The following is a 25,822-nucleotide window of genomic DNA, read 5'->3' as shown; positions in this document are numbered from 1 at the left end:
CACTCAGAATGAATGGACTATAGGTCAATAAAAACAATACACAAAAAATCTTTTAATTTATTTTTTTATTAATTTCGATTCTAACATTTTCAAATCGATGCAGTTGAATCGTCCACACAGATAGATGTGATCGGGGTAGAAATAAATCTCAGATCAACGATCAAATTCATATATGATGTTCTTCCCTTGTATCTGATGTAATGCAAAAGAGATAATCCAAATATCTTATCGCAATTCCAAATAATACTCGTGGAGGTCCACACTACCGACCGTTTCACAATGACGGGCGGGCGGGCGGAGTTACTGATGCCATCGTTTTATAGAAGTGGCTCGCCTGAATATTTAAACCCTGCCCGCCCGGCTGCGTGTATGTCTTTTACGACGGAACTGCGTTTTCCGCGTTCGAGTTTTGCGCTCTGATTGGCCAGGTCATGTGACATGTGCGCCAATCGTGGGACAGCAAGTTCTGCGCCTATGTCCGGGTCTAACAGCCTGCAAACTACCTGGCGTTCTATCGCCATGCTCTAAGACAAACTCTAACCTTAACCAACTTCGAAAGAGTGCCTAAGCTTAACCGTCGGAATCAGGGCAGGCGTTCTATCGCCATGCTCTAAGACAAACTCTAACCTTAACCAACTTCGAACGAGCGCCTAAGCTTAACCAGTGTAGAAACTTGCTGTCCCACGATTGGGCGTACATCATGTCACATGACCAGAAATGACCTGGTCAATCAGAAACGCGGAAACGCAGTTCTGTTGTAGACGGCATTCAGGCCGCCCGGCTCAGATCGCCTCCTAAAAGACACAAGCCCATTTTCAATCAGATGCAATAGCTCGGCCTGGCAGTAGAGGGTGGTGTTGACCGTCTGCCAGCTCAGACAGGGTCTGAAGACTATACCAGAGGCTGCAGCTATGAATTATGAATAGAATAGTGAATAAACGATATAACGATCCCAAAAACGAGTAAACTCGTTGTTGGCGTTATTCGATTGGACGGCAATAACGAGTATACTCGTTTTTGGCGCAGAAATGGTTAAAGGTTTACATTTGTATGTTGATACAAACTTAAGAACTTTTGCAAGTATAAAATACATAAAAACATTTTTGAAAATGATAAAGGTACATTTGCATTTAGGCTGGGACAACTTAAACAAAACTCATTTTAAATGAAACACCATAAGACCGGAACAATGTATGCAAGTATAAAAAAACATGTACATAACATAAAATGGGTCCTCACTTGTCTATTCCCAGAGTCAAAGCAGTGGATTACAAAACTGGGGGCTAGATCCACAAAGAATGGATTGCACGGTGCTAATTGCACCCTTACTTACAATTCATTATGAATTGAAAATGGGGGACCCCGATGTCGAGACAAAAACGGGGCAGACGCTCCTTGGCTACAACGGTGGTCAATAAATTTCGCCATCAACAGTGATTGGTCAGTTCGGGACCGTATACAGTCGGATGTGGTCACTTGACGGAGCGGCCTGTCAAATGACGCTCGCCGGATATTTAGTCTTGTAACTCGAGACCTGAAGCACGCAATAGGTTGAGTGTGGTAGCGATCGAAAGGCGGCAAATTCAACTTTCAAGCGGTGTATTGGATGATCGGCGAAAAATGCAGCCTGGAGCCGCCAGACGAGCGCATGACCGCCGGTTAGTTAGATCTACTTGAAATGTCCCAAAGATCGACAGGTTGGTGACCCCTGATTTTAAAGGATCACCATTAGCTTATGCTGTAGCAGTTTGCTAATCTTCCTGGGGTCCGCACACAATCAACATTACAACAAATAATACATTCATACAGTAAATATATACAAATATATTTAACAACAAAATTAAATAAATAATTAAAATTAACAGAAGAACATACAGTAAAAATACAGTAAAAATATAAAGCCGTTAGTTCTCCAGCAATTGGCAGCAGTCCATGCCCACTGTTCTGTAGCCTGATGGCTACTGGCAAGAAGGACTGGCCTAGGCGATTTGTGGTGTGTCGTGGGGGGATAAGTCTATGGCTGAACTATGGTGTTTTCAGTATTACACAGCGTCTGTGGTTGTGGTGGATTTTAAATTCCCAACTGTCGCCTTCTTTCTTTGACACTCCTCTCCTCCCTCAGATGTGGAGACGGCGGTGGAGCCCGGTGGTAGCCTCAGCAGCGACGAGGCGGCCATGGCTGTGATCATGAGCCTCCTGGAGACGGACGCCAACCTGGGCGAAGCCGTGGACTTTGAGGAGATGCACTGGTCTCTATAGGACCCTCTCTCCCCCACGGGCGTGTCTCTATAGGACCCTCTGTCCGCAACGGGCGTGTCTCTGTAGGACCCTCTGTCCCCCGCAGCCTGTCTCTATATGACCCTCTGTCTCTAGAACAAACACGTCTTCTCAGTCAGTCCTCTTACGAAAGGAACTCCGCGACTCGAAGAAGCAGGACTGTCCTTTTTTTTAAGACAGAAAAACCCTTTTTTTCTTTTATTTATTAGTTACTTTGCCCCCCACATAAGCTGTGTAATCTTCAGGTGGCTGCTCTAAAGACAGGTAGTAGGATCCATGACGATGAGGGACACCAGCTCTGCCACTTCAGGAGGAGGGAGAGAAGAAGAGTCTGTAGGTCGTGCCTACAGCATAAAGCCTTACAGCTGTCTGTCCTGGAATGCTGTCCTTCACTGCTTCCCCCCCCCCCCCCCCGTCTCCCTGTACAGGCCTAAGAGGGTTGATATTGTATGTGTGCAGCCTCGGCTTGCCCAGCCCCCCCCCCCCAACACACACCCCTGACCGTGACTAGCCGCTGCCAAACGATACAACCATGAACACTAATGACTGTGTACAGTGACCTGGGTTTCCTGTTTGTGTGTCCCCTCACCTATCTACACTTGAACAAGGGACGAGAGTGATAATGCAAAAAAAAAGAAAAGGAAAAAAGAAGAAAAAAAATCACAGCACTGAAAATTTATGTTTTTATTGTTAAAGGAACATGCAACGTTTTGGGAGATTTGCTTATTTGCACACGTGGTAAATACACAAGTCATAACATGTAAATAAGACCGTTATGGAGTTGTTGGAAAGTGTATTTCCTTACTGTTGACGGTAAGCTAATGGTCCGTATCCACTTCCATAACATGTAAACTAGCTAGCACGCTGTGGCTCTCTCTCTCCGTACTGCACGCACAGAGATGCAAAGGGTAACCATCTTCTCATCCGACTCTGGTGAAGACGTCAAAGACACGAATTCCCCAAAACGTTGGCGTGTTCCTTTTTTTTTTCCTAATTCGATTAGCTAACTTTTATATTTGATTTTAGAAATGAGAGGAAGACTGCAAAGCAGTGGACTGAAACCTCAGAAGCCTCTTTTATGACCTCCTCAAGACTTTTGAAGCACCCAGGAACGTGGTGGTCCGCGGTTCCCTAACCTCAAAACCGCTGTGACGCCGCTGCTCTGGACGTTTCTCTACCTTCTGTTGCTATCTGTATTATTTCCCATCGGGAACGTTGTCCTGACGACCAGCTTTTAAAATTTTTTGTCAACAACACATCTCCAGAACATAACGTGCACGCGCATGGACTCGGTTCGGTTAAAAAACATCCATGTCCCTTTTGGTAGGGAGGACAAACGTTCTGCCGTAAAATGTTATCAAACAGGAGCTCCGCCCACAATGGTAGTCAGAAGTTTCAGCTTCGCCTTCCGTTTTCGGGCCACACTTCCCGCACAAAATCCCAGACAATACTTTCAACTGGTAGAACAAACAACCACTCAAAACTCAACCGACCCCTGTGCCACGTGATGGCGTTTGACGGTTGATGATTTGTTGGAGAAATACCTGTCAAAATGGCATCTGCGTTTTTCATTCAAACGGCTACTCCCCTTAAAGAGGAGCCAACAACAAGGTTTTTGATTCCAAATGTTGCCCCGAGAAATCGGATTATTCTTTCCGTTTGGGGCTTTTGAGTTTTTAACCAAAAGGCGATGGGTGCGCCGTCACCTATTAGGAATTCAATGTGTTCAGAGTGTTCCCTCTGCTATTTACAATTATCTCAGAGGCTCAAAAGTCCGTTTTCCTTGATCAATTATAATGGATTGTAGCAGGTCAAGTGATCACAGGAAGTTGCTGTAACAAAATTATAATTTCTTAATTTCCCTCTAAAAACTAACGTAGACCATATCACAGAGATGGAATATGTCATTTAAATAAATATTGGCTACCAACCAATTGAAAAAATAATAATAAAGTAATAATAATAAAAGAATATATATTTATATTATATATTATTATTTCATTTTTTTTATGATGGCAGAAAACCCTTTGACCTCCCTACCTTTGGGTCATGTCCGTGTGAAATACAGAAACGGACGGTTTCGTGTGTACTGAGATCCCGTTTTGCATCCGTCATGTTAAACGATATCAGTAGTTGATGTTTTTCAGTCGATACTCAGGGAACAGTAGAAAACCTCCACCCCCTCTCCTCCACCTTATTTACTCATTTGATTGACACACGTTTCTAGCGTAATAATAGTAGTTTGTCCTCCAGTTCATGCTTTTACGTACTTCTGCGTACATACCATACAACAGCGTGTACTGTGAAGAGTATTGTGGGAGCGGGGCGCTTGCCTGCGCGTTGGCGCTCGATCCTCAGCTTCAGAATTCTCTTGCAGGTAAAAAAAGAACACAGCTTTAGTCTTCGTTTATTGTACCATTATGCACTGGTGCTTCTCAGAGGCGCGCTGTATCGTTGTGTGCGTGGAGTGTTGAGGGGATTAAGCTATGCAGAGGTGTGTGTGTGTGTAGGTGTGTGTGTGTAGGTGTGTGTGTGTCTGACTGAAGAATATAATAGTGGTGGTGATGGACCATATTCACACGGCAGCCATTTTGCTCTTACGTCGTGCTCAGGTTTGGATTTCTTTCCGCCCTTTTCCCACCTGGGGAAGATAGAAGATAGAGGGACATCCTGCCAACTCCCTGCGTGAGATACAGGACGTGTGACATTAAGCAATTTATTAATATAAGAGTTAGAATGAATTTTATCCATGCTTACAATAGATGAACACTGCTTAGGTTTTAGAAGCTAGTTATGAATAGGCATGAGGTGCTGCAAATGGTATTATTTAATATTTTTTATAAAATACGTGGTCTACAGTAGGTCTACACATTAAAATAATAGCTCTACATTCTGACAGCCAACACTGATATAAAGTTTTACCATTTGGTCAGTGTTATGTACTGCTGCTGTTAATTGTGTGTCCTGTGTTCCAGGTAGATTGGCGGCAATCACCTAATTGAGAAGCTGCCTGCAGTGGGCTTAAAAGACCCTCCCCCGCCCCACACACACTCTCATTTAGCCAGAAGACACTGTTGGAGCAGTGTCTTTTCAACCACCACACTTTACCCTAACTGTAGTAAATGGGGGGGAAAGAGAGAACTCCACACAATGGTCAAAGAAAAGAAAAACTAGTTTAAAAAAAATATGTGCTTGGAACAAGTAAAATCAGTAAGTACCAGAGCAGTAAGAAAATCTGGCAGTACAAATATCTAGGGTTCTCTCCTGATTGGATAAAGTGGGAAGGGATACCAGAAAGTGTATTTTCTGTTTACTGCAGAGTGGAGGGACTGGGAGACCCATGTTACTGACCACACACTCTATCTATATCAGTGATGGCTGTCGGAATGTGTATTTTAACTAAAGAAAGGACCACTTACAGCACCTTTTAACCTGTGAGTCGTTCATTTTGCATGGGTCACTTTAATCCCTGTGGATTGTTGGGACTCTCAACTGCAAGGGCTACTGATGGACTGCTAGGGTGACAGCCAGATGGCCTTATGGGTAACCGACTGAAGTACCAAAGTCATAAAATGTCAGATCGTTGTCATACTGTATGCATACAGTAAGCTCTGAATAGTTGGATAGATGATCGATTGGCTCATGTATAGACTGTAAACTTGGATTTGATGGCATATGCATCTGTACTGGATGAACTGTTAAAAAATGTCAGCACTTTTTTTGTATGCGCCAATTCAAGGTGCCAAAAGATATGGAGGACTGACTTAAGATTATGTAGTTCACCATATCTCATCAGAATAATTTTAAATGTGATGGTGTCTAGAAGTCTGCAACCTGTAATAGGAAACTTATTTCTCAATATGTGCTATAGTAAGTTCAATATGAACAGAGATACGACAATAGATACATGATCTATGTCTATATATTTAGTTATGTTGTTGCAGCACAATTATTTAGTGCTCATTAAATTGAGGCAGATCTTTGACTTGTACTAAATACTTTCCGTAATTTAACCAATCACATTTTAAATACTGTACCCGAGTAATTTAATAGTGTAGTTCACAGTAGAATTCTCAGGAATACATTGAAATGCAAATATATTGTAGCATTGGCTGGATAGCACCTACAAAAAAGATATCTAGAATCTGTGATATTTCTTGGTCACGGACTTCTAAAGACTTTAGCCCATGAGAGCTAGCAAGGGGCTTTAGGGATGGCAATGTCTGTTGCTTGCTTGGTTGCTCGGTCGGTCAGGTCAACCACTTTTGGTTTAAGCATAGACCATAATTGTTCGAATTGGCATGAAATTAGCCGTTACCTTGTACTCTTTCCTCTTGCACCACCACCAAGCTAAACTTGACATTTTCAAATTACTATATCTACTAGGGGTGTAACGATGCGACCTCAACGATTAAATTCGATTACGATTCTTCAGGCAACGATTGAATGCATCATGAAATCTCTTCATTTGACCACGATTCGATTCTATCAGGTAATTCCCCAAAAAAAATGTAATACACAAATGTGGCTGGGGGAACTGATTCACTCAGCATGAATGGACTATAGGTCAATAAAAACAATACACACAACAAACAAAAAAACATTATTTAATTTTTTTATTTTTTTTTATTTAGATTATAATCGATTCTTAACATTTTCAAATCGATCCAGTTGAATCGTCACATTACGATCGATGCATTTCGATGCATCGTTACACCCCTACTATCTACTGACCTGTTTATAGGGAACAGTCACACAATTTGCTGTGAGCATTCTAGACCTCTAGAGAGGAAGGAACCTATTGTGACCCCATGACCTTTCCTCCAGTGCCACCATCAGGTCAAACTGAAGTTATGGCTGGATCCCATACATTTTAATGAGAACATTCATGACACCTAGTGGAAGAAACATTGATGTTGGTGACATTTCTTCTAGCGCGTCCATTAGGCCTAACTTCCAATACTTCAGCGAAAAATACCTCAAAGTAATAGCCATATTGCCATGAAATTTGCTATGCACATTCAGGACCACTAGAGGAAGAAACCTCTTGATTTTGGTTACGCAATAACCTTTTCTCTAGCACCACCAACAAGCCAAACTTAAATTTTTCAAATGAACGTATCTCTTAGACGTACAGTCACAAAAATAGCTGTGAACATTTTAGAAGAAGCTTGTTGATTTTGATGACCCCATGACCTTTGCTCTAATGCCACCATCAGCCCAAATGCTTCAAATTAACGTATCTCCCTCTCATGTTAGTTGTACAGTCACGAAACATGTCGTGAACATTCATGACTCCGGGAGAAATTATGCTTTATGAAGAGACGCAAGAACGCTAGCGAGAACACTGTGCTCTAATGAGGGCAATGTCGGTCATTCAGTCTGTCCGCTCAACCAACTTTGGTCCAGTTGGGTGTTGGGAGCAGCATGGCCTCTAGGGGCAGTCAGCGGGCATTTAGACCGTCTCCGTCTTGTTTTTTTATGACATGCTAATCATGAATAATATAATCTTAATCTGACATACTTCTGGAACCCTGAATATGGTCACCATGTACAGAACATAGGGTCAAGCTGTCGCTCTGTACCTTAACCTCATAGTCAATATCACTTGACATCCAAAGTGATGAGAGCAAGACTCATAAAACACTGTTGGGAGCTCTATGTCTAGCGTGTCTTATGCCTCAATCTACATCACCTCTAAAGGTCTATATATTTTTTCCGAAGTTCGCTTCAATGAGGATTCTGTTTTCAAGGAGAAGTTGTATGAATCGGGAAGAATACTGTCAATGTCTCTTAACTTATGCTTGAACCCAGAGGGCCCAGTAGAGGGAGGAGCCGGACCCTGTTGCCTAGCTGTGTCAGAAAGAAGTGCCTTTTGGGGCTACGTTCACACTGATTCATTGCTCAGATCTGATCTTTTTTGTTTGGCTGTTCACATTCTTTTTTTAATGTGGCCAATATCACATTCCGGTGTGAACTGGTCATGCTCCTGAACTGACCTAGACGTAAATTACATTTTGAAGTCAATCTAGAGTAAAAGTTGCATGAAAATCACATGACCGTTCAGACTGAGATCGCATTGCAAAAGAAAATTACCTGTATCTGATTTAGGACCACATATGAAAGTGGGCGTAAATCAGAATTGAAAAGATCAGATTCCATGTGATTTGATTTGGGCCACTTTCACCTGCAGTGTGAACGTAGCCTTGGACACTTCTGCACACACCGTGTGCTTACGGCGATACAACCACCCCCTGCTACCCATTCTCTCCACAACTACAATCGAACGGAGGGGCATTTCCATAACGCATCACTTGCGACATCGGAACAACACAAGGTGTCATTTATGTCATAAGTCTATTCACAGAGGAGTCTTAAGTGGAGGCCATCACTGCTCGCTCTACCTAAGCAAACCAGTAGAGCTGTGAAGACGCGTGCCATGGACACATTTAAAAAAATAAATTAAAAATGTTAAATGCAAAAAAGTCCAATTTAGATGTGATGTTTGTTTGATTGTTTCTTTTAGTTTTTTGATAACATTACTGTACTTGGGAATCCCCTGACTTGTGAGACTGTTAGAGAACGAGTACAGTACGGCCCACTCGGTTTGTCGTCTCGCTGTGGCGTCGCGTGATTTGAACGTCACTCAGACTCCCACTTGTTGATTCTGCCCTAGTTTGAAATCGAAAAAATCAAAGCCAGAATATGACTAGTTATGATTTTAAGTTTCCTTAATGCACAGCGTTGTTATTACACTGCATGCAGTTTTTGTATCCAATATTAGTGTTTGTTTTTCTACATTTTGGAATCATTGGACTTATGGTGTTTGTTTGCCTTATGAAACAGGATGGGTTTTTGTTTGTGTGCGTGAATGATTAAACATACTCATAGCCCAAGGTAACCGCTCGCAAAGGAAGGCCCTCAACTTTGAAATCCCAGCGTAGATACTTGTGGGCGCTCTGGAGCTAGTAATTGACAAGATTGTTCACCTGCAACCTCAATTGTATCAGTTTATTGTTTTGATTCCTGCTTAGTTTGTTTTCTGGGCTCAAGATGATGCGCTTATTTGTCCATAGCATCATTCCTGCCTCTTTCAACAGATCTGGGTCGTGGCATAGAAACTGTGTACATCTCTCCAGGGTGTAAAAAAGTTTCTTAATAAACATTAGTTTACTGAACTTCCAACAAGGTTTCTGAGATTTGTATTTGTGAAATGGATAAGCCTAAGAAGATTTTTTTATTGTCGGAAATATGCGTTATCCCTTATAGTATACATATATATATATAAAAAATACATACATGGAATCTGTGGAATGGGTCAGATTTTTTTCAATGTGACCTCTGAACAGTCATGCGACTTTTACGTCACTCTAGATTAACATTTGTCAAAAGAATTTGATCTTGATTTTTTTATCAATCTGATATTGGCCAAATTCAAACAATTATTTGAACAGCCAAAGACATACCTGAACATTGGAATATTGACAAAGCCATACTTGGTAATTTACTGTACATTGGAGGGGGTTGGGTTAGGACATTTGCAGGGGCCAGTTTGCATCCCCTTAACAATTGTGTGTATTGAGCCGTACTGTATTGTACCCATTCTGCAATCTGTTAATACAATTTTCAATCAATAAGATAAGCTCCTATCGATTCGATATGATGTATGGTAATTAACGTTAGCTTAGCATGTAGCTACTATTTGTCTGGTTTAACGTAGCTAACGTTAACCGCCAGCCACTTTTTCCTCCGTGATGACTCTGCTGATATTATATAAAACTTGTGATTTGGATTTCTGTTTTTGTTATTAGTACAAAACCTAACAGCAGCTTCAATTTGGGTATTCGAGAGATGGCCATGTCTTTGGGTTGTTCTCCCAATGGTCTGCAGGTGTCTTGTATGGACATGATGTCAAGTCAATCAGGGCGAGCTTTGACTCATATCTTGCCTTAGAATCACCAGAAAGGCTTTCGAAATAGTGAAATGCCATGTTGGCCTCAATATTTTCAAAACAAATTATATGAAAAGGTCCACAAGAATGTGATAAAATATGTAATAAAAACGGAGCTCAACGCATACATTTGATCGTCGAAATCCGTTTGTTTCCCCAATACCAAGATGGTGGCGGTCTCGTGACGTCAGCGTGTCTTCGAGAACAATAAAAAACCCAGGTTGAGACTGACACTCCTTTGCCTCCCATACGACAGAGGAGGGCTTAGACTTCCAGATATATATTGAAATTCTTTATTAGGAATAACCCCTTCAGATGAACCATCTCGTTTTCAAGGAGGTCCCAGATTACAAAATAATCATACATTTACGACAAGATATTTTACAGACAGTTCAGACAACATCAATCAGACAAACAAACAAAACAAAAAACTAAACAAACAAAGAAAGAAAACACAATAGTAACAACTACAATTACTACAACAGTACACATAACACATAATTATTTATCATTGCGTCAATGAACTGTGATAATGATGAATGGTCAAAACATGATGATTAGTCAAAACATGAACAGGTAATCTCAAAGTGAGAGGAAAGAGCAGTTTTAAATAAGTGAAAAGATGTTATTGAACGGATATGAACAGGTAGATTGTTCCAGTCAGAAGGAGCCTTAAACTTAAATGATTTTTTGGCAACTGATGTAGACACAGTTGGAACTTCAAAATAAACCTGGGAGCAATGTCGTAGTCGATGTATGGAAGTGTAAGGTTCCAAATACTCTTTAAGATACTGTGGGTACTGAAAATGAATTCATTTGAAAACAAACTGCAGCCAATGCTGCTGTCTTCTTGATGTGGGAGATGGTAGATTGAGATTTTCATACAGGGTACAGTGGTGGGTCAGATATGGACAATCGAGCACAAATCTGCATAAACGGTTGTATATTGCGTTAAAGGGAAACTATTTTACTATTTCTTTCACTATTTGGGCACTTTTACACAATTCCTGTGAGTCTATGGAACACCTCTGTAATATATATATTTTTTTTATTCATTGTTTTGTATTTCTAATCAAGTCCTCAAAAACAGCATTTTTCTACCTCAAGATCTCGAGCTGTTTTGAGCCTGGGCTCCTAAACCACGGCACCGTGCCGGCCCCCCTGAACATTAACATGCAGCAGTGACTATATGACATCACATATAGGCACATTTTCAAACGACTCAGTTCAGTGAGGGTGAATATTGTGAGAGGAGAATTGGAAGAATGCGCCAATATGAGAATTTTGAGACATAGATCATATTAATATAAGTTCACATAGCTAGGAAACAATGCTAAACACTCAAAAAGGCCATTTATAAGATAGTTCCCCTTTAAGTGGAAGTAGGTTTGTTTTGTTTTGAGATATGAGGCTCTATTACTGGGCAGCACAGCTCAGGGCAGCAATGTTCTACTTTCGATATTCAGAGATACCAGCTTGGATGGAGATAGAAAAAGAAGAGACAAAGATCACACTAGATGCATATATGTATTCACAACAGACTAAATTATTGATAAAACATACAAAAAACCCTTTCCTCAAAAATACAATAAGAATTTGGCACAAAGCACATTTATATTTCAATAAAAAAGATAGATTATCGGGGGAATGAAGAAATTAAACCAGGAAGAAATGATAAAGGATTTAAAATATGGGCAGAAAGAGGCTTAAGTCAAATTAAAAACCTATATATGGAGGGAGAATTGATGACCTTCCAACAGATAGTAAATAAATTTGATATACCAAGAACCCATAGATTTAAATACTTTCAAATTAGGAGCTACATAGTCTCACAAACCAAAAACACAAGTGAACCACTCACATTACAATAGAACAACTTACAAAAGATAATATGGAAGGAAGAGGACAATTATCCAAGTTTTATGATGTGTTGTTATCACGATCGGAAGAGAGCTCTTTGAGCAGTTGTGTATCGTTAGGGCTTCGCTCAGCACCTAGTTGCACTGTACTTCACTTCGTGCATAAACACTGAATAAAAAATTCCACCATGTACCTTTACATCCCAACATTCGTCTGACCACACCCCCTTCCGCTTACCTTCATAAGCAGGTGTGTGGTCACCTACTCGCCTCCTTCTTCACTTTCACCACAAGGAAGTGCCTTCGGTAGATCCCCACTTGACGAGGTTGTTAGCTGAAGAAAGTTGAGACGTGTTTACATTGTGCTTATTTTTTTCTTCTCTCATAAATATTCGATAGAAAAACCTAAGTCATAATGTCTACTCCGGAGAGTCGTGTTCGCAGAGCCACTCTCCACCAGCGGTTCTCCATTTCCGCCTCCGTCGTGCGTTCTGGTGCGGGGCTGTTGCCTCTCTCGTGGTTAACAGCCACGCCCGGTAGGCGTCCGATGGGTAGTTTGCCTCTCCGAGGAGCTGGTGCACCGGTGCCGTCGCCTTTGCGATGGCCTGGTCCTGGCTCTGGTTCCTCTGTTTCCGGGGAATCGTCCGCTGTTGAGCGGCCGGTTCCTTTGGTTCCAGAGGATTTGAGACTCAAACTTTTTGCGTCGGCTCGCTCTCGTCGCAAGATGGTGGCTTGCAGAAGCGAACGGCCCGGGTTTGGTGAGTTGCTGGAGCCCAGTGAGGATGCGTCGGTCTCTACATGCCCGATGGAAACAGAGGATTACATGGTAGAGGCGGACGGGTTGTTATTTGAAGGCCCGGTGGAGACAGGTATCCCGCCCGTCCAGGTAACACTGGAGGGGGGTGAAATGTCTCCTTGGGGCGCCTTGTTTGAAGATGTTGGAGAAGAACCTCTGACTCGTCGGCAAGATGCCCTGCTATCAGCCACATCAGAGTGTGGCTCCTTGACCAGTGGAAGCCTGCTGTATGTGAGGGATGCGGGCTCGGCGGAGGAAAGTCTGCAGGGGGAACTGCGGGCTTTGTTTCCCGAGCTTATGGCGGTGGCGGCAGTCGCAAACGGCGTGCCGCAGCCACTGCCTGTTCCTGTCCCTGATGATCTAATAGGTCATCTATGGCAGCGTCGCTCGGTGAGAGGGGTGGACGTTGTCTACCCATTTTTCCCCTCAATGGGGGCCTATGTTCGTCAGGGCCAGGTGGTGTCCCACATCATAGGCCTCACCCCCGCCTACGTACAAGTTACGCGGGTGGCGGGTTTGGTCGACGGTATGAGAGAGGGCGTGCCACGGCTTGATAGGCCGATGGCCGCGCTCCTCTGTCCGGAGGTGGTGTGGGAGCCGTTACGCAAGCCGGTTCCTCAAGGGAAATCGGCGAGGCAGTTGACTTACTGGAGCGACCAGTCATTTATCTCCGGAACACAATCTCTGGCTGCCGCGTCTAACATCGCGCAGCTGGCAAGATTCATGTCCGGGATATTGACGGGCGGCATGGAGCAGAGTGATGTACAACATGACCAGCTCTCCCAGGCGGCAGGAGCTGTCCTGCATCTGACTCAGCTGCAGGCCATAGCCGCTGGGAAAGTGTGCACCCTGGCAACTCTAACCCAGCGCCACCTTTGGCTGGAGCAGGCCCGTGTGCCGGAGAAGAAGAGGCTTCCTCTTCTGACGGCAACCCTCTCCGATGCTGGACTGTTCGGGAAGGCCCTGCAGTTGATGACCTCGACGTGCAGAGAAATGCAGGAGGAACGCTCCGTGCTCCAACCTCATTTTCCCCCTCCCGACGTCGCCGGTGGAGTCAGACGGCTGCCACGTCGTCGAGCGTCTTCCGCCGTGGCTGCTGCTACTACCACCGCCACTGCTGGTCCTTCGAGGAAGAAGGCCAGGAGGAGAGAGGGCGTCTCCGCTGCAGCCGGCCCATCTACGCCCGGAGGAGACGGTAGGGATCGTCGAGACCAGCCGCCTATTGTCTACCGTCCCTCCGGGGCTTCCCGGGGTGGCAAATCCCGAGCGGCTCGAGGCGGCAGGTGCCGCTAGACCCAGTGACTTTTTTCCCCTGCGGTCCCCTCTGTTTACCCCTCCCCGGCCCTCCCATATACTTTTGTTCAGAAATAAAAAGTCCCCTCTAAAGGGGGACTGTATTTTTTGTTAACAAACTGTGTGTTTCTTCACCAAACATATGATGGGGTTGCAAAGTGTGAATCTTCACTAGTATGCGTTGATAGGAGGGTTACGTTCGTCATATGAGCTTAAGCAAGGTCTGCAGCCTACACTCGGTTATGGAAAGATTTTCCACCTCGGCCTGAGGCTCCACATGAAGGTAGAGGCTAGTTGTATGTTCTGTTGCTTACACAAGTAATGTTGAGCTACAACACTGTTGTGTTAGTTGCAGTAATGCTCGTATGAACACGTACCACGGCTCAGCCGTTCTCGCTCTCTCTATCAGTGTTTTTCTATGTTCAACATGGATGCGGGTGTAGGATTCACACACACACGCGACTTGGTTTTGTTGTAAACCCTGTTCACAGTTATCTGTGGGTAGCGTGCATTGTATTAGCTTGCGCTATTTCATTAGCATTTCTACCAAAGGTGTCATATGCTAAAGTTGTTGTTGTGTGCAAAGGGGAAGGGCTTGTGAGGGGGTGCCGAATAAACCCCTCCTTCCCTCTTCTGATTGGTCAGGGGGTTTTACTCATCTCTTGTCAGTCCAGTCAGGGCCAAGCCGTTAGGCGACTTGGCAGGGAGGGGGGGGGAAGGGTGGCCCTGACTCTGCTCCTATTAACAGGCGTTGAGTGTTGGGTTTCCCCCCGTCATAGCACACGTCACTACGCACGTTGCTGTTGACGATGGCTTCCGTGAGTTAGACCTGTACGTACGGTCTGTTGCTGTCAAAGTGTCGGGATGGAGCGTAGGACTTACGGGTCCGCTACGCTCGATATATGTGTAACTTGAGTCGGTTGGTCACATGACTCGAGGTTACCATGGCTTTTTCACTCTGACTCACGTGGGAAGGCTCTCTGGGGAATTTCCGTCTAAATCCTCTGTGGTGGGGGTGACTGGATATAAAAATGTGAACAGTTTTTGTCCTCAGCTGTGTCAAATGGGATTCATGTCAGTCGGTGCTTCCTTTCTTTTTAATAAAAGAGTGTGGAGTATAGGAAGCACCACACCCTCCTTGTCGTTTCTCCCAGGCGCCTTGGGGATTCAATGAAGGGTCTAAATAGCCTGTTCATTGATGTGGTTGTGTCCCGACGCATACATAGTGCTAGCTCGGGGTGTTTCTGATAAGACTCATGCGGGTAACTAGTACGCCTTGGTTGCTTGTTGTTAAAACAGCGTTTTTATAAAGCAACTGGGATGGAGGTTTATCCTCTTCCGGGAACCTGTTACTGGTTCTCGACGGATTCTCGTTCATATCTGGGGGATGTTAACGGAATAGATCAGGACATAGGTAGAGGGGTTTCACGCCCTTGGGGTGGGCCACCGCGCACGGTTCACACCGGCCGTCTGGGTGGCGCCCTCTTTTCATGTTTTTTGATCGACGCGCATATCTGCCCCTTCTTCCGGAGTAGGCATGTCGGCGTGGTTAGGGCACGGGACTGGTTCTGGTCACGCTGGTCCAGGTCAGTTAACCCGTTTGTCCGCCGGGGATGCAGATCTGCTGTTCTGGTACCCTGAGGGACTTGGGCTTTTTTCAGGGGAAAAAAGGCCGGGTCGGCCCGGGGCGTCACAAGGTTAGGCGTTATGGAGACCCTTGTTGGGTACTCTTTTGTACCTGGCACTATCATAAGGGGCTGGTTCTCTTTTTCGCACCTCTCTCGCGCATGGCGGGGAGAGGGCTGTTGGGGTGGTCTTCTGGACCTCCTCTGGTAACCCTGTGTGCTTCCCGAGCCGCCGGGCCCGGTCCGAAGTAAAGTTTCGTTGATACCGTAGACCTGGGATAACCCCTTTTTTCTTGAGGGGTTATAGGAACAACCACCGCCTATGGTAACAACTGGGTGGTTGATTCCCTGGTGTGTTGGAGCAGTGTCAACTCCCGGGTTCTCCGGTTGAGTGTGCCCCTGCACGTTCATGACGTCTGCCAATCATGTCAGCCTTCTCTGCCTTGACCCCTCTGGGTGGGTTTTTTTTTATGGAGGCTTCGTCATGGTGATCAACAACGCCAGCATACGCCCCTTCCGCCGGGGGGGCTGTTTCAGCTGACTCCTTTGGCGCCTGTCTCGTCCGCAGTGCTCCAGGCTCAGGCTACAGCCTGCTGCCTGGTTTCCCCGGTGCGCTGCCTGCTTCCGTTGGTTAACCTTTTGAGTGCTTACGGCCATGCTGACTGCCTGTTCTGCAGGGTCAGTGTGCCAGGCGGTGTGCTATTGGGGGGAAAGGGCCCACTCTTGGAGGGGCCCTATCCGAATACACTGGCGATGTGGGGGGCGGTGTCACTAAGTGACCGCCTGGTGGGGTCTTGATGCCTGGCGTCATTGACCTCTCCGGGCCCCCTTTTTCCAGGGGATCCAGTTCCTTCGGTGGGTCTGGGTCTTCCTTCGCGCTCCGCTGCTACGGCCTTGCCACGGGGTTGGGTTCCTCTTGACCCCGTGATTTTGGGGGCAGTAACGAAGTTGTTCCTTCCGTTCGTTCCCGGGTGGCATGCGGGTTGTGCGTGTGTGTAGTCGTGGGGTCAAGCCACGGTCTGCTCACCCTGTGCGTTGAGTTGCTTGAGTGCCTCTTCGCACGGTCGGATCCGTCTCCCTCCCGTGAACCTCCAATAGGGGGGGGTAACCTCCATTAGGGAGGGTCGGGGGGCTCGGTCCTCCCCGGTCTGATGGTTGTGGGGGGCCTCAGCGGGGTACATTTGTCGGGCTATGGCTCCCGCTCAGCCCCTGTTGTGCAACTAGGTGCTGAGCGAAGCCATAACGATACAGAACGTAAGGTTATGTATATAACCCAGTTCTGTTAGTTATGGTGCGCTCAGCACCTAGGACGCCGCTGCGGCCCTTGATCTCGCCTTGTGGTGAAAGTTTGGGAAGGAGGCGAGTAGGTGACCACACACCTGCTTATGAAGGTAAGTGGAAGGGGGTGTGGTCAGACGAATGTTGGGATGTAAAGGTACATGGTGGAATTTTGTATTCAGTATTTATGCACGAAGTGAAGTACAGTGCAACTAGGTGCTGAGCGCACCATAACTAACAGAACTGGGTTATATACATAACCTTACGTTTGCGGGCATGGGAGAGAGACATGCAGGTGGACATAACAGACGAGGACTGGGAACAAGTATGTGAAATGTCACAGACCCTTTCAATTAATACCAGATGTAAACTTCTACAGTACAAATGGGTCCATAGAGTATACATGACACCAGAGAAATTACACAAGTTTTATCCCATGATACCAGATGAATGTACCAGGTGTGGGGTAGAGGTAGGGACCCTGTACCACTGTATGTGGGAATGTGACAAGATGCAGGAATATTGGAAAGAGATTCTGGAGCTCATCTCCGAGCTGATGGAGATAGAAGTCCAGATAGACCCTAAGTTATGTATACTACACGTTAGGGGTGTAACGATGCATCGATTAATCGAAATGCATCGATTATAATGTGTTAGAATCGATGCATCGATTTGAATATGTTAGAATCGATTATAATCCAAGTTTAAAAAAAAATTATATTTTTATTATTGACCTATAGTCCATTCATGCTGAGTGAACCAGCCACATTTGTGTATTAAAAATTTTTGGGGGAATTAACTGATAGAAAATGTATCGAAAATGTATCGAATCGAATCGTGGTAAAATGAAGATATTTCATTGTTGCCTGAATAATCGTAATAGAAATTAATCGTTGTGAGGTCGCATCGTTACACCCCTACTACATGTGTACACAGAGAACTTTCCAGCTAACACTAGAAAGAGGAAATTGATACATTTTTGTCTGTTACAAGCCAAGATAGTGGTTGCTCTAAACTGGAAGGAGATACACCAGGATCGAAACAATGTTAAAGGAAGTGTCAGAGAATTTGGCAATGGAAAGGCTAACCTACATACAAAAGGGAAAAGTAGAGCAATTTGAGAGGACGTGGGCAACATTTGTGAGTTTCTTGAAAGGTGTGAGAGTGTGAAGGAAAGAGATGGGAGAGGTGAGAGGTTAGGGATGGGAAAGAGAAACAGAGGAAGGTGGAGAAGCAGAAGAGGGTTTTTTATTTTTATTATTTCTTATAATTCATTTTACTGTACTTTTTTGTTGAATGTGAATGTCATGACATGTGAATGTTTTTTTTTTTATTATTATCTTTTTCCCCCTCCTTTTTCCTCCGTTTTTCTCCCATCCAATCAATGTTAGTCGTTATGCCAATTCCCAATCCCCTTCCTGGTCGCTGCGCACCTACCCCCTACAGTCGGTCTGGGAGAGTGGAGGCTATCACACATGCTTCCTCTGACACATGTGTAGCCAATCAACCGCTTCTTTTCACCTGGCAGCGCGGACTCTCACTGAGAGGGTGTAACGTGTGGAAGGATCACACTACCCCCCTTAGATCCTTTCCTCGCTGAGCAGGCGCCCCGACCGAACTGTAGGAGTCGCTGTTTACAACGACCAGGACCCACCCACCAGCTTTCCCACCCCTAACACTGCCAATTGTGTTAGTATGAACGACCAGCCAAGCTGGTAGCAACGCCGAGAGCTGGGCTCGAACCCAGCATCTCCTGCGTTGGTGGCGAGTGCCTTGCCCACTACACCACCTAGCCGCGCCTTGTGTGAATGTCAGTTTTAACTCATTCACTGCCAGCTATTATCCTTATCCTGTTCTAGCTAGGCCACGCTTTAAAAGATAGGAGTGCATCACCTTGTAGAGCTATATCTCATTTGACAGTAACTATCTTCTGTCCAAGATGCAGAAAAGAATAAATTTTTTTCATAAATACGTTTGCGCGTTATCCCGTGGTGAATATAAGTATAGTTTCAGAGTGATCCAGGCTAATTCCTGGGAGGCTGAGTTATAGGGCGCAACGTGAATTCAACGTGAAAACATTGTACGATCAAGCTGAAATTGATGTCGGATAGTCCTTACCTTTGGTCAAGGGTATTCCAAAAATAATATTCCATCATGGTCCCGGACATAATTTGGCACAATTTATGGATAGAGTGTGCCAGATGCGTTTCGAAGTGGTCGGATGAAACGATTTACTCAGCTCCGTCTAAATTTAGCGCCTGAAGGGATTTGAGTGTAACACAGGGTCTGGAACAGGGTTTACTGCACTCTCCATACTGCCACCTGGCAGGATCTGGCCGGTACTGCACCCTCGGGGCAGCGACGCGGGAAGGGGGGGTGCTGAGGTTGCTGCAGCACCCCCACCTGTTGGCAGCGAGTTGTAACTGCATGGTCAAAATGTTGACAAATGAAATCAATAAAAAAACGTATCTTTTTTGAGTTAAGATTTTACTGTAAGCAGTCTAAAACATGGTTGTTTTTTAAATTATTGAAATCCCCCCTGTTTTATTTTTTTTTAATGATATTTTCGGTGTATCTGATTCTGACCTGACGCACAAACACAGTGCACACACATCGCATGACGTGGATTGGGCGTGAAGGATCACGGTTGAGGTTGAACAGTAATGGGTAACTTACTACTTGCGTCTCAAAACATTTCTAAAAATAAAATAATATTGTAGGAATGCAGTAATGATAGTGTAGACGGAGTCGTGTTCCGATGCAAAAACACTATTTTATTATTTTATCAGTCGCACAAACAACACTTCCATTCATCTTTCACTCGTCTCTCTTTAACTACCTCATCCCCCGCTAAGGGTCACGGGAGATGTAGTAAACACCACAATAGGCTAGAATGCCGTGAATTATGTCCCAGTAGCCGCTACACACTTCTCCCCAGAATTCATAAGAACTGGGCCCAAAAAACGGCCAGGGGCTCTGACGACCCGCCCAAAACGACTCCGGTACCCCTGAGCAGGCACAGGAGACCGAGGCAGCGGTAAAGCAGTAGGCTGACACTTAACAGGCCTCGGACGGCAGGTCCGGGGGTCCGCCGGAGCTAGAGTAGGCGTCGGGACTGCCCAACAGGGGGGCGACCGCGGCGGGGCGGTTGTGCCAACTCAATGGGGCGGTCCAAATCCAGGTGAGCAGGCTTCAGGCGATCCACCGAGATCCGTTCTTCACTCCCCCCCATGTCAATGACAAAGGTCTTATCGCCTGCCTTCACAACCCGGTAAGGACCATCGTAGGGTGGCTGTAGGGGGCCTCGATGGGCGTCGCAGCGGATAAACACATACCCTGCTGCTTGCAGATCAGGCGGGACAAGCACCGTCGGAATGCCGTGGCATGAGGTAGGGATGGGCAAGAAAGACTTGGCCTTGTCCAGCAGAGCATCCCGCTGTTCCAGTGCTGACCAGGAGGCCGTAACACAGGGAAGAAAATCCCCTGGGACTCGGAGGGGTTGGCCGTATACCAGCTCAGCCGAAGATGAAAGAAGGTCCTCCTTAGGTGCAGTACGGAGTCCCAGCATCACCCAAGGGAGTCTGTCGACCCAGCTGTAACCCCGAAGATTGGCCTTAAGAGCAACTTTCATCGACCGGTGAAAGCGTTCACACAGGCCATTGGCCTGTGGATGATAGGCCGTAGTGCGGTGGAGGGAGACACCCAACTGCTGGGTAATGGAAGTCCATAACGCGAAAGTGAATTGGGCCCCTCGGTCAGAGGAAAGATCAGAGGGAACACCGAACCGGGTGACCCAGGTACTGATGAATGCGCGGGCCACGTCAGCTGTAGTAGTCGCAGTGAGTGGGACAGCCTCCGGCCAACGGGTGGCCCTGTCTACCATCATCAGAAGGTGAGTGTACCCCCTGGAGTGAGGAAGGGGTCCCACCAGATCCACGTTGATGTGGTCAAAACGCCTCTCAGGGACATTGAACCGCTCCAACGGGGCCTTAACATGCCGATGGACCTTCGCGCATTGGCATGCCATGCAGGTCTTGACCCAACCCCCAATGTCAACCTTCATCCTGGGCCAGACAAATTTCGCTGCCATAAGGCGCTGTGATGGTTTTCTGCCTGGGTGCGAGAGGCCATGGACAGCCTCGAAAACTTGTCGTCTCCATGCATGTGGAACCACTGGCCGTGGCTGCGCCATAGATATAACACATAGCAGCGTCGTGCCATCATCAATGAAGGGGACGTCTGTTAGATATTTAGTATCTCTTCATTTAAGAACGACTCAGTATTTAAACAATAGTCTTTTATTTGCATCGTCCGTTCTCGTGCTCCCACACGCGACTTACTCTCAGTCTGCAAACTCTGGAGTGAACGCCCCGCGTCAGCTCCTATGACGTAACCACGTAACAGCGTGGTACGTCAATACACAACATCCCCTCCTTACTAGGACATAAACTCCAAGGTCCTATACAGAAATATGTGTGAATTCAATTACTTTTTTTTTTCACTTACAGAATACACTTCAATTCTGTTAAACCTGTTATCAAAAATAAACAAAGGTTCACCATGAACAAAACTCCACCTTGAAATTAGTGAATGCATGTAAACATCATTGAACATGAATAATAATGCATAACAATATCTGGCACCCACTCTTTTTTTTTTTTTTTTTTTTTGTGCCAGACAGGCTCATTTTACTTAATGACAAAATCCATCAATCTCTGAGGCATTTTGGTCTGCCTGTGGGGTCTCTCATACCTAGCCATAGGCGGTGTGGCTTTGGGTGTGGACACCCTAGTGTGAGTCTCTGCCTCGGACTCTGTGTCAGGTGTGTTTTCTTTCTCCTCACCCTCAGTCCATGTTAATTGCGTCTTGCTGGACGATTGTGGAGCAGGATCCTCTGTGTAGTACCTTTTGACGAACGTAGTGTTCCTGGAATAGGTCGCTCCACTTGGTGATTGGACAACCACATTGTTCCCATCTTTACTGATAACCTTGTGTGGTGTCTTGTCAAAGGCTGTTGTAAACTTGTCTGTTTTGTCTTGTTTGAGTAAGACTTGGTCTCCCACTGACACATCAGAGTATTTAGCTCTGTTCTTGTTGTCAGTGTACAGTTTTGACTTTCCTTTTCTCTCTGCGTCAGTGTCTCTGACCTCCAGGTCTCTTTGTGGTGTCATGATGTCCGGGAGCTTTCCTCTGATCTTTCTCTTGAACAGGAGCTCTGCAGGACTTTTCCCTGTTGTGGAGTGATCAATAGACCGGTAGATGGTCACATACTTGCGTAGCTCCTTCTTCCAGTCCAGCCCCTCAGACTGTGCGATGCGAATCCTCTTCATCAGTGAAGCGTTTTGTCTCTCCACCTCCCCATTGGCTTGTGCCCACTTGGGTGTGGTTTTCACATGCTCAATTCCGTTCTCCTGGCAGAATGCTTGAAACTGGGCAGACATATACTGTGGTCCACAGTCTGACCGTATGGAAATAGGTAGTCCATGTCTGCTGAAGATATTCTCCGGGCTGTTAATGACCTTTTCAGCAGTGGTCGACTGCAGGATATCGTACTCGTAATACCGGCTGTAGTAGTCTATTACAACTAATATCGAGTGTCCTGTCGGTAATGGACCAAGTAGGTCAGTGGCTAAGTCCTGCCACGGCCCATCTGGAAGTGTTGTAGGTCTCAAGGGTTCAGGCACATCAGGCCTCGACACTATTTGGCATCCGTGACATGACCTCACATACTTCTCAGCTGCCTTATCTATACCTGGCCACCACACTTTACTCCTGAGGTGCTGCTTCGTACCGACAATCCCCAAGTGTCCCTCATGAGCCAACTCCAGGGCTCTGTCTCTGAGTGTGTGTGGCAGTACAATGCGTGTCCCTCTCAACACCAACTGTCCAATTACACACAGTTCATATGCAATGCGTGCATACACTTGGCATTTGTCAAAACATCCACTTTGTATTGCACTTCTCAGGTCACTGAGTTCCTCATCGGTTGCAGAGGCTTCCTCTACCTCTCTGGTAGTCAGTGCTTGTGGCGTAGCGTGTGTGGCTACAAACCGCACGTATTCCTCCGCTCCGTGCTTGTGGTTCCCGTCTGTCGTGCTTTCTCCCAGCAGTCGCAACAGTGGATCTGCAATGTTGTCCTTTCCAGGTATGTGGATCACTCTGAACTCATATGGTTGGAGCCGCAGCACCCACCTCTCAATACGGGCACATGGCTTAGAGGTCGGACTGTATATGGCCTCCAGAGCCTTGTGGTCTGTTACTAGGTCAAACTTTTTACCATATATGTATGGGTGCAGCCTCTCGCACGCCCAAACTAAGGCGAGAGCTTCTCGTTCAGTTTGTGAATATCTTGTTTCACAATCAGTCAGGCTCCTACTCACATAACATATTGGCACCATTTCCTGCTGCTGTTGCTGTACTAAGACTGCTCCTATTCCTACTGGTCCTGCGTCTGCTATGACTTTAGTAGGCGCATCTTTGTCAAAATATGCTAGAGTGCCGGCCTCAGCTAGCTTTTCTTTCAGCATTCTAAACGCCTGCTTTTGCTCTGGCCCAAATATGAAAGCTGTGTCTTTCTTGGTAAGCCTCCGCAGTGGCTCTGATATGCTAGCAAACTGTGGTATAAAACGGCTACTATACCCTGCTAGGCCCAGAAAACTACGGGTCTCAGAGGCGTTCTCAGGCTCTCGTGCCTCTGCTATTGCTCTCACCCTTTCTGTGGTGGGGCCTATGCCCTTCTGTGAGAGTAACATGCCCATGAAAATCAACTTGTCCATGTTAAACTGACACTTTTCTTTGTTTAGAGTCAGCCCACAGTCCTCTAGTCTCTTCAGAACTGCATGGAGTCGTTTTTCATGAGTCTCCTGATCTGGGGCATGAACAATTATGTCATCGGAGATATTTTCTACCCCCTCAATGCCCGCTGTAGCAGTGGCTATCTCATGTTGATACTGTTCACTAGCTGATGACACTCCAAATATGAGTCTCTTGTACCTGTAGGTACCTGTGTGTACTGCAAACGTAGTGATACCCCTGGACTCTGGTGTGAGCTCTAATTGGTGGTATCCCCATTTCAAATCCAGTTTACTGAAAATGACAGACCCGTTCATTCCCTGTAATAGCTCATCCACTGTGGGTATTGGATATCTCCCTCTGATGATAGCTGCATTAGCTCTTCTCATGTCTAGACACATCCTGATGTCGTCCTCATTAGCTTTTGGTGCAACTACAACAGGGTTCACCCACGGTGTAGGTCCCTCAACCTTCTCAATAATGTCCATGTCTAGCAGCTGATTTACTTTCTTCCCTTAGGTGAAATGGCACCCTCCTCAGGGGTTGTGCCACTGGTGTTACACTCTCATCAATATGCAAACTTATTTGCTTTGTGTTTAGTTTACCAACACCTTTAAACAGTTTGGGGTATTGCCTCTGTATTTCAGATTTAGCATCTGTCACTGCTGCTATGTTTGTGCCCACCCTCAGTACACCTAGCTCAATAGCAGTCTTCCTGCCTAGCAGTGGCTCCCCCCGTCCCTGTATTACAGTGAACTCTGCTTCAGTGTCACACTTTCCCACCTTAACATGACATTTGAATATACCCATTACTGGAAGAGGCACCTTGGAAGAGTATGTATACAGCGGTTTGTTAGCTGCCTTGGTAGAAACACACTTAATATTTTTACTCTTAAGCATTTTCCATGTGTTCTCATCTACAATGTTACTTGATGCACCTGAATCGATTAACATAAGTAGATCTACTCCCCCAACATCAAATGTGACCCTCTCAGTATTTGAATCATCTTCAACCACAAATGCATAGTCTCTGTTCCCAGTGTTCTGGTCCTCAGTTTCAACACATCTCACAGTCTGTCTTTCTTTACCTTTGGATTTACAGACTTTGGCATAATGGCCTTTTCCATTACACTTTCTGCATGTCTGTCCTCTTGCAGGGCATGCAGAATCGTTGGCCAGATGATCCCTGTGTCCACATCTGTAGCACACTTTATCGGATTTGGATTTCTCTTTTCCTTCTCCATGATCTCCACGAGGCGATGGTCTCCACTTTTGGAATTGGCCCTCTTTCTTGAAGACACGGTTCACCGTCTCTCTCCCCTCAGCGCCGTCACTCATCTTCATCGCCGCCATTTGCAGCTCCACTCTTTCACACTGCGACGCTATCTCCAAAGCGCGTGGCAGCGTAAGTTGTGGTTCCTCCAGTAACTTTCTCCGTACATAGTCCGACGTGCCCCTGCTCAGCACTGCATCCCTTATTTGATTGCTAATGTCCGCAGCAAATGCACAGTCTCTGGCAGCCTGACGAAGCCTCGTCACAAACTGCTGTACAGTTTCACCTGGTTTCTGTGATACTTGGTAGAAAGCCTGGCGCGCAAATGCAGTGTTCACCTGCGGCACAAAGTAGTCATTTAGCGCCTTAACAGCTTAAGCATAGTCCGTCGGTCCTCCCCCGTCGGGCAATGTAGCGAATATATCTTGTACGTCTGTACCTGCATGATGTAAGAGCATAGCCCTTCTTCTCTGTCTCACTGTGGCGTCCACACCGACAGACAGAATCATCCCTTTCCCGTCAGCGTACAGCTCAAACGCCATTAGCCACCTGGTCCACCTCGGTCCCAGTGTAGCAGGCTCATTGTAGCATTCAAACTTCGGCACGTTGTCCATGTTCTCTTCTCAACACCGTGATAACTCTACTCTTCGGAGTTTATCCTCGTCGCCATTGTTAGAT

The 25,822-nt window shown here is 45.8% G+C and overlaps 1 protein-coding gene across 5 annotated transcripts in view; it reads left to right on the top strand.

The window, feature by feature from the left end:
* Window positions 1-10,197, top strand: part of bmal2 (basic helix-loop-helix ARNT like 2) — a 124,782-nt gene extending 114,585 nt beyond the window's left edge. For all 5 annotated transcript variants that reach the window (XM_084334329.1, XM_084334330.1, XM_084334328.1 and 2 more), the window contains one exon: window positions 2,123-10,197. In XM_084334329.1, the coding sequence (XP_084190455.1) occupies window positions 2,123-2,259 (137 nt within the window). In that variant the 3' untranslated portion in view covers window positions 2,260-10,197. The remainder of the gene's footprint in view (window positions 1-2,122) is intronic.
* The last annotated feature ends 15,625 nt before the right edge of the window (window positions 10,198-25,822 follow it).

The sequence above is a fragment of the Notolepis coatsorum genome, assembly GCF_963971535.1.
Source record: "Notolepis coatsorum genome assembly, chromosome: 18".
Classification (NCBI taxonomy): Eukaryota; Metazoa; Chordata; class Actinopteri; order Aulopiformes; family Paralepididae; genus Notolepis; species Notolepis coatsorum.
The sequence above is the reverse complement of the archived record's forward strand: the minus strand, read 5'-3'. Positions and strand labels throughout refer to the sequence as shown.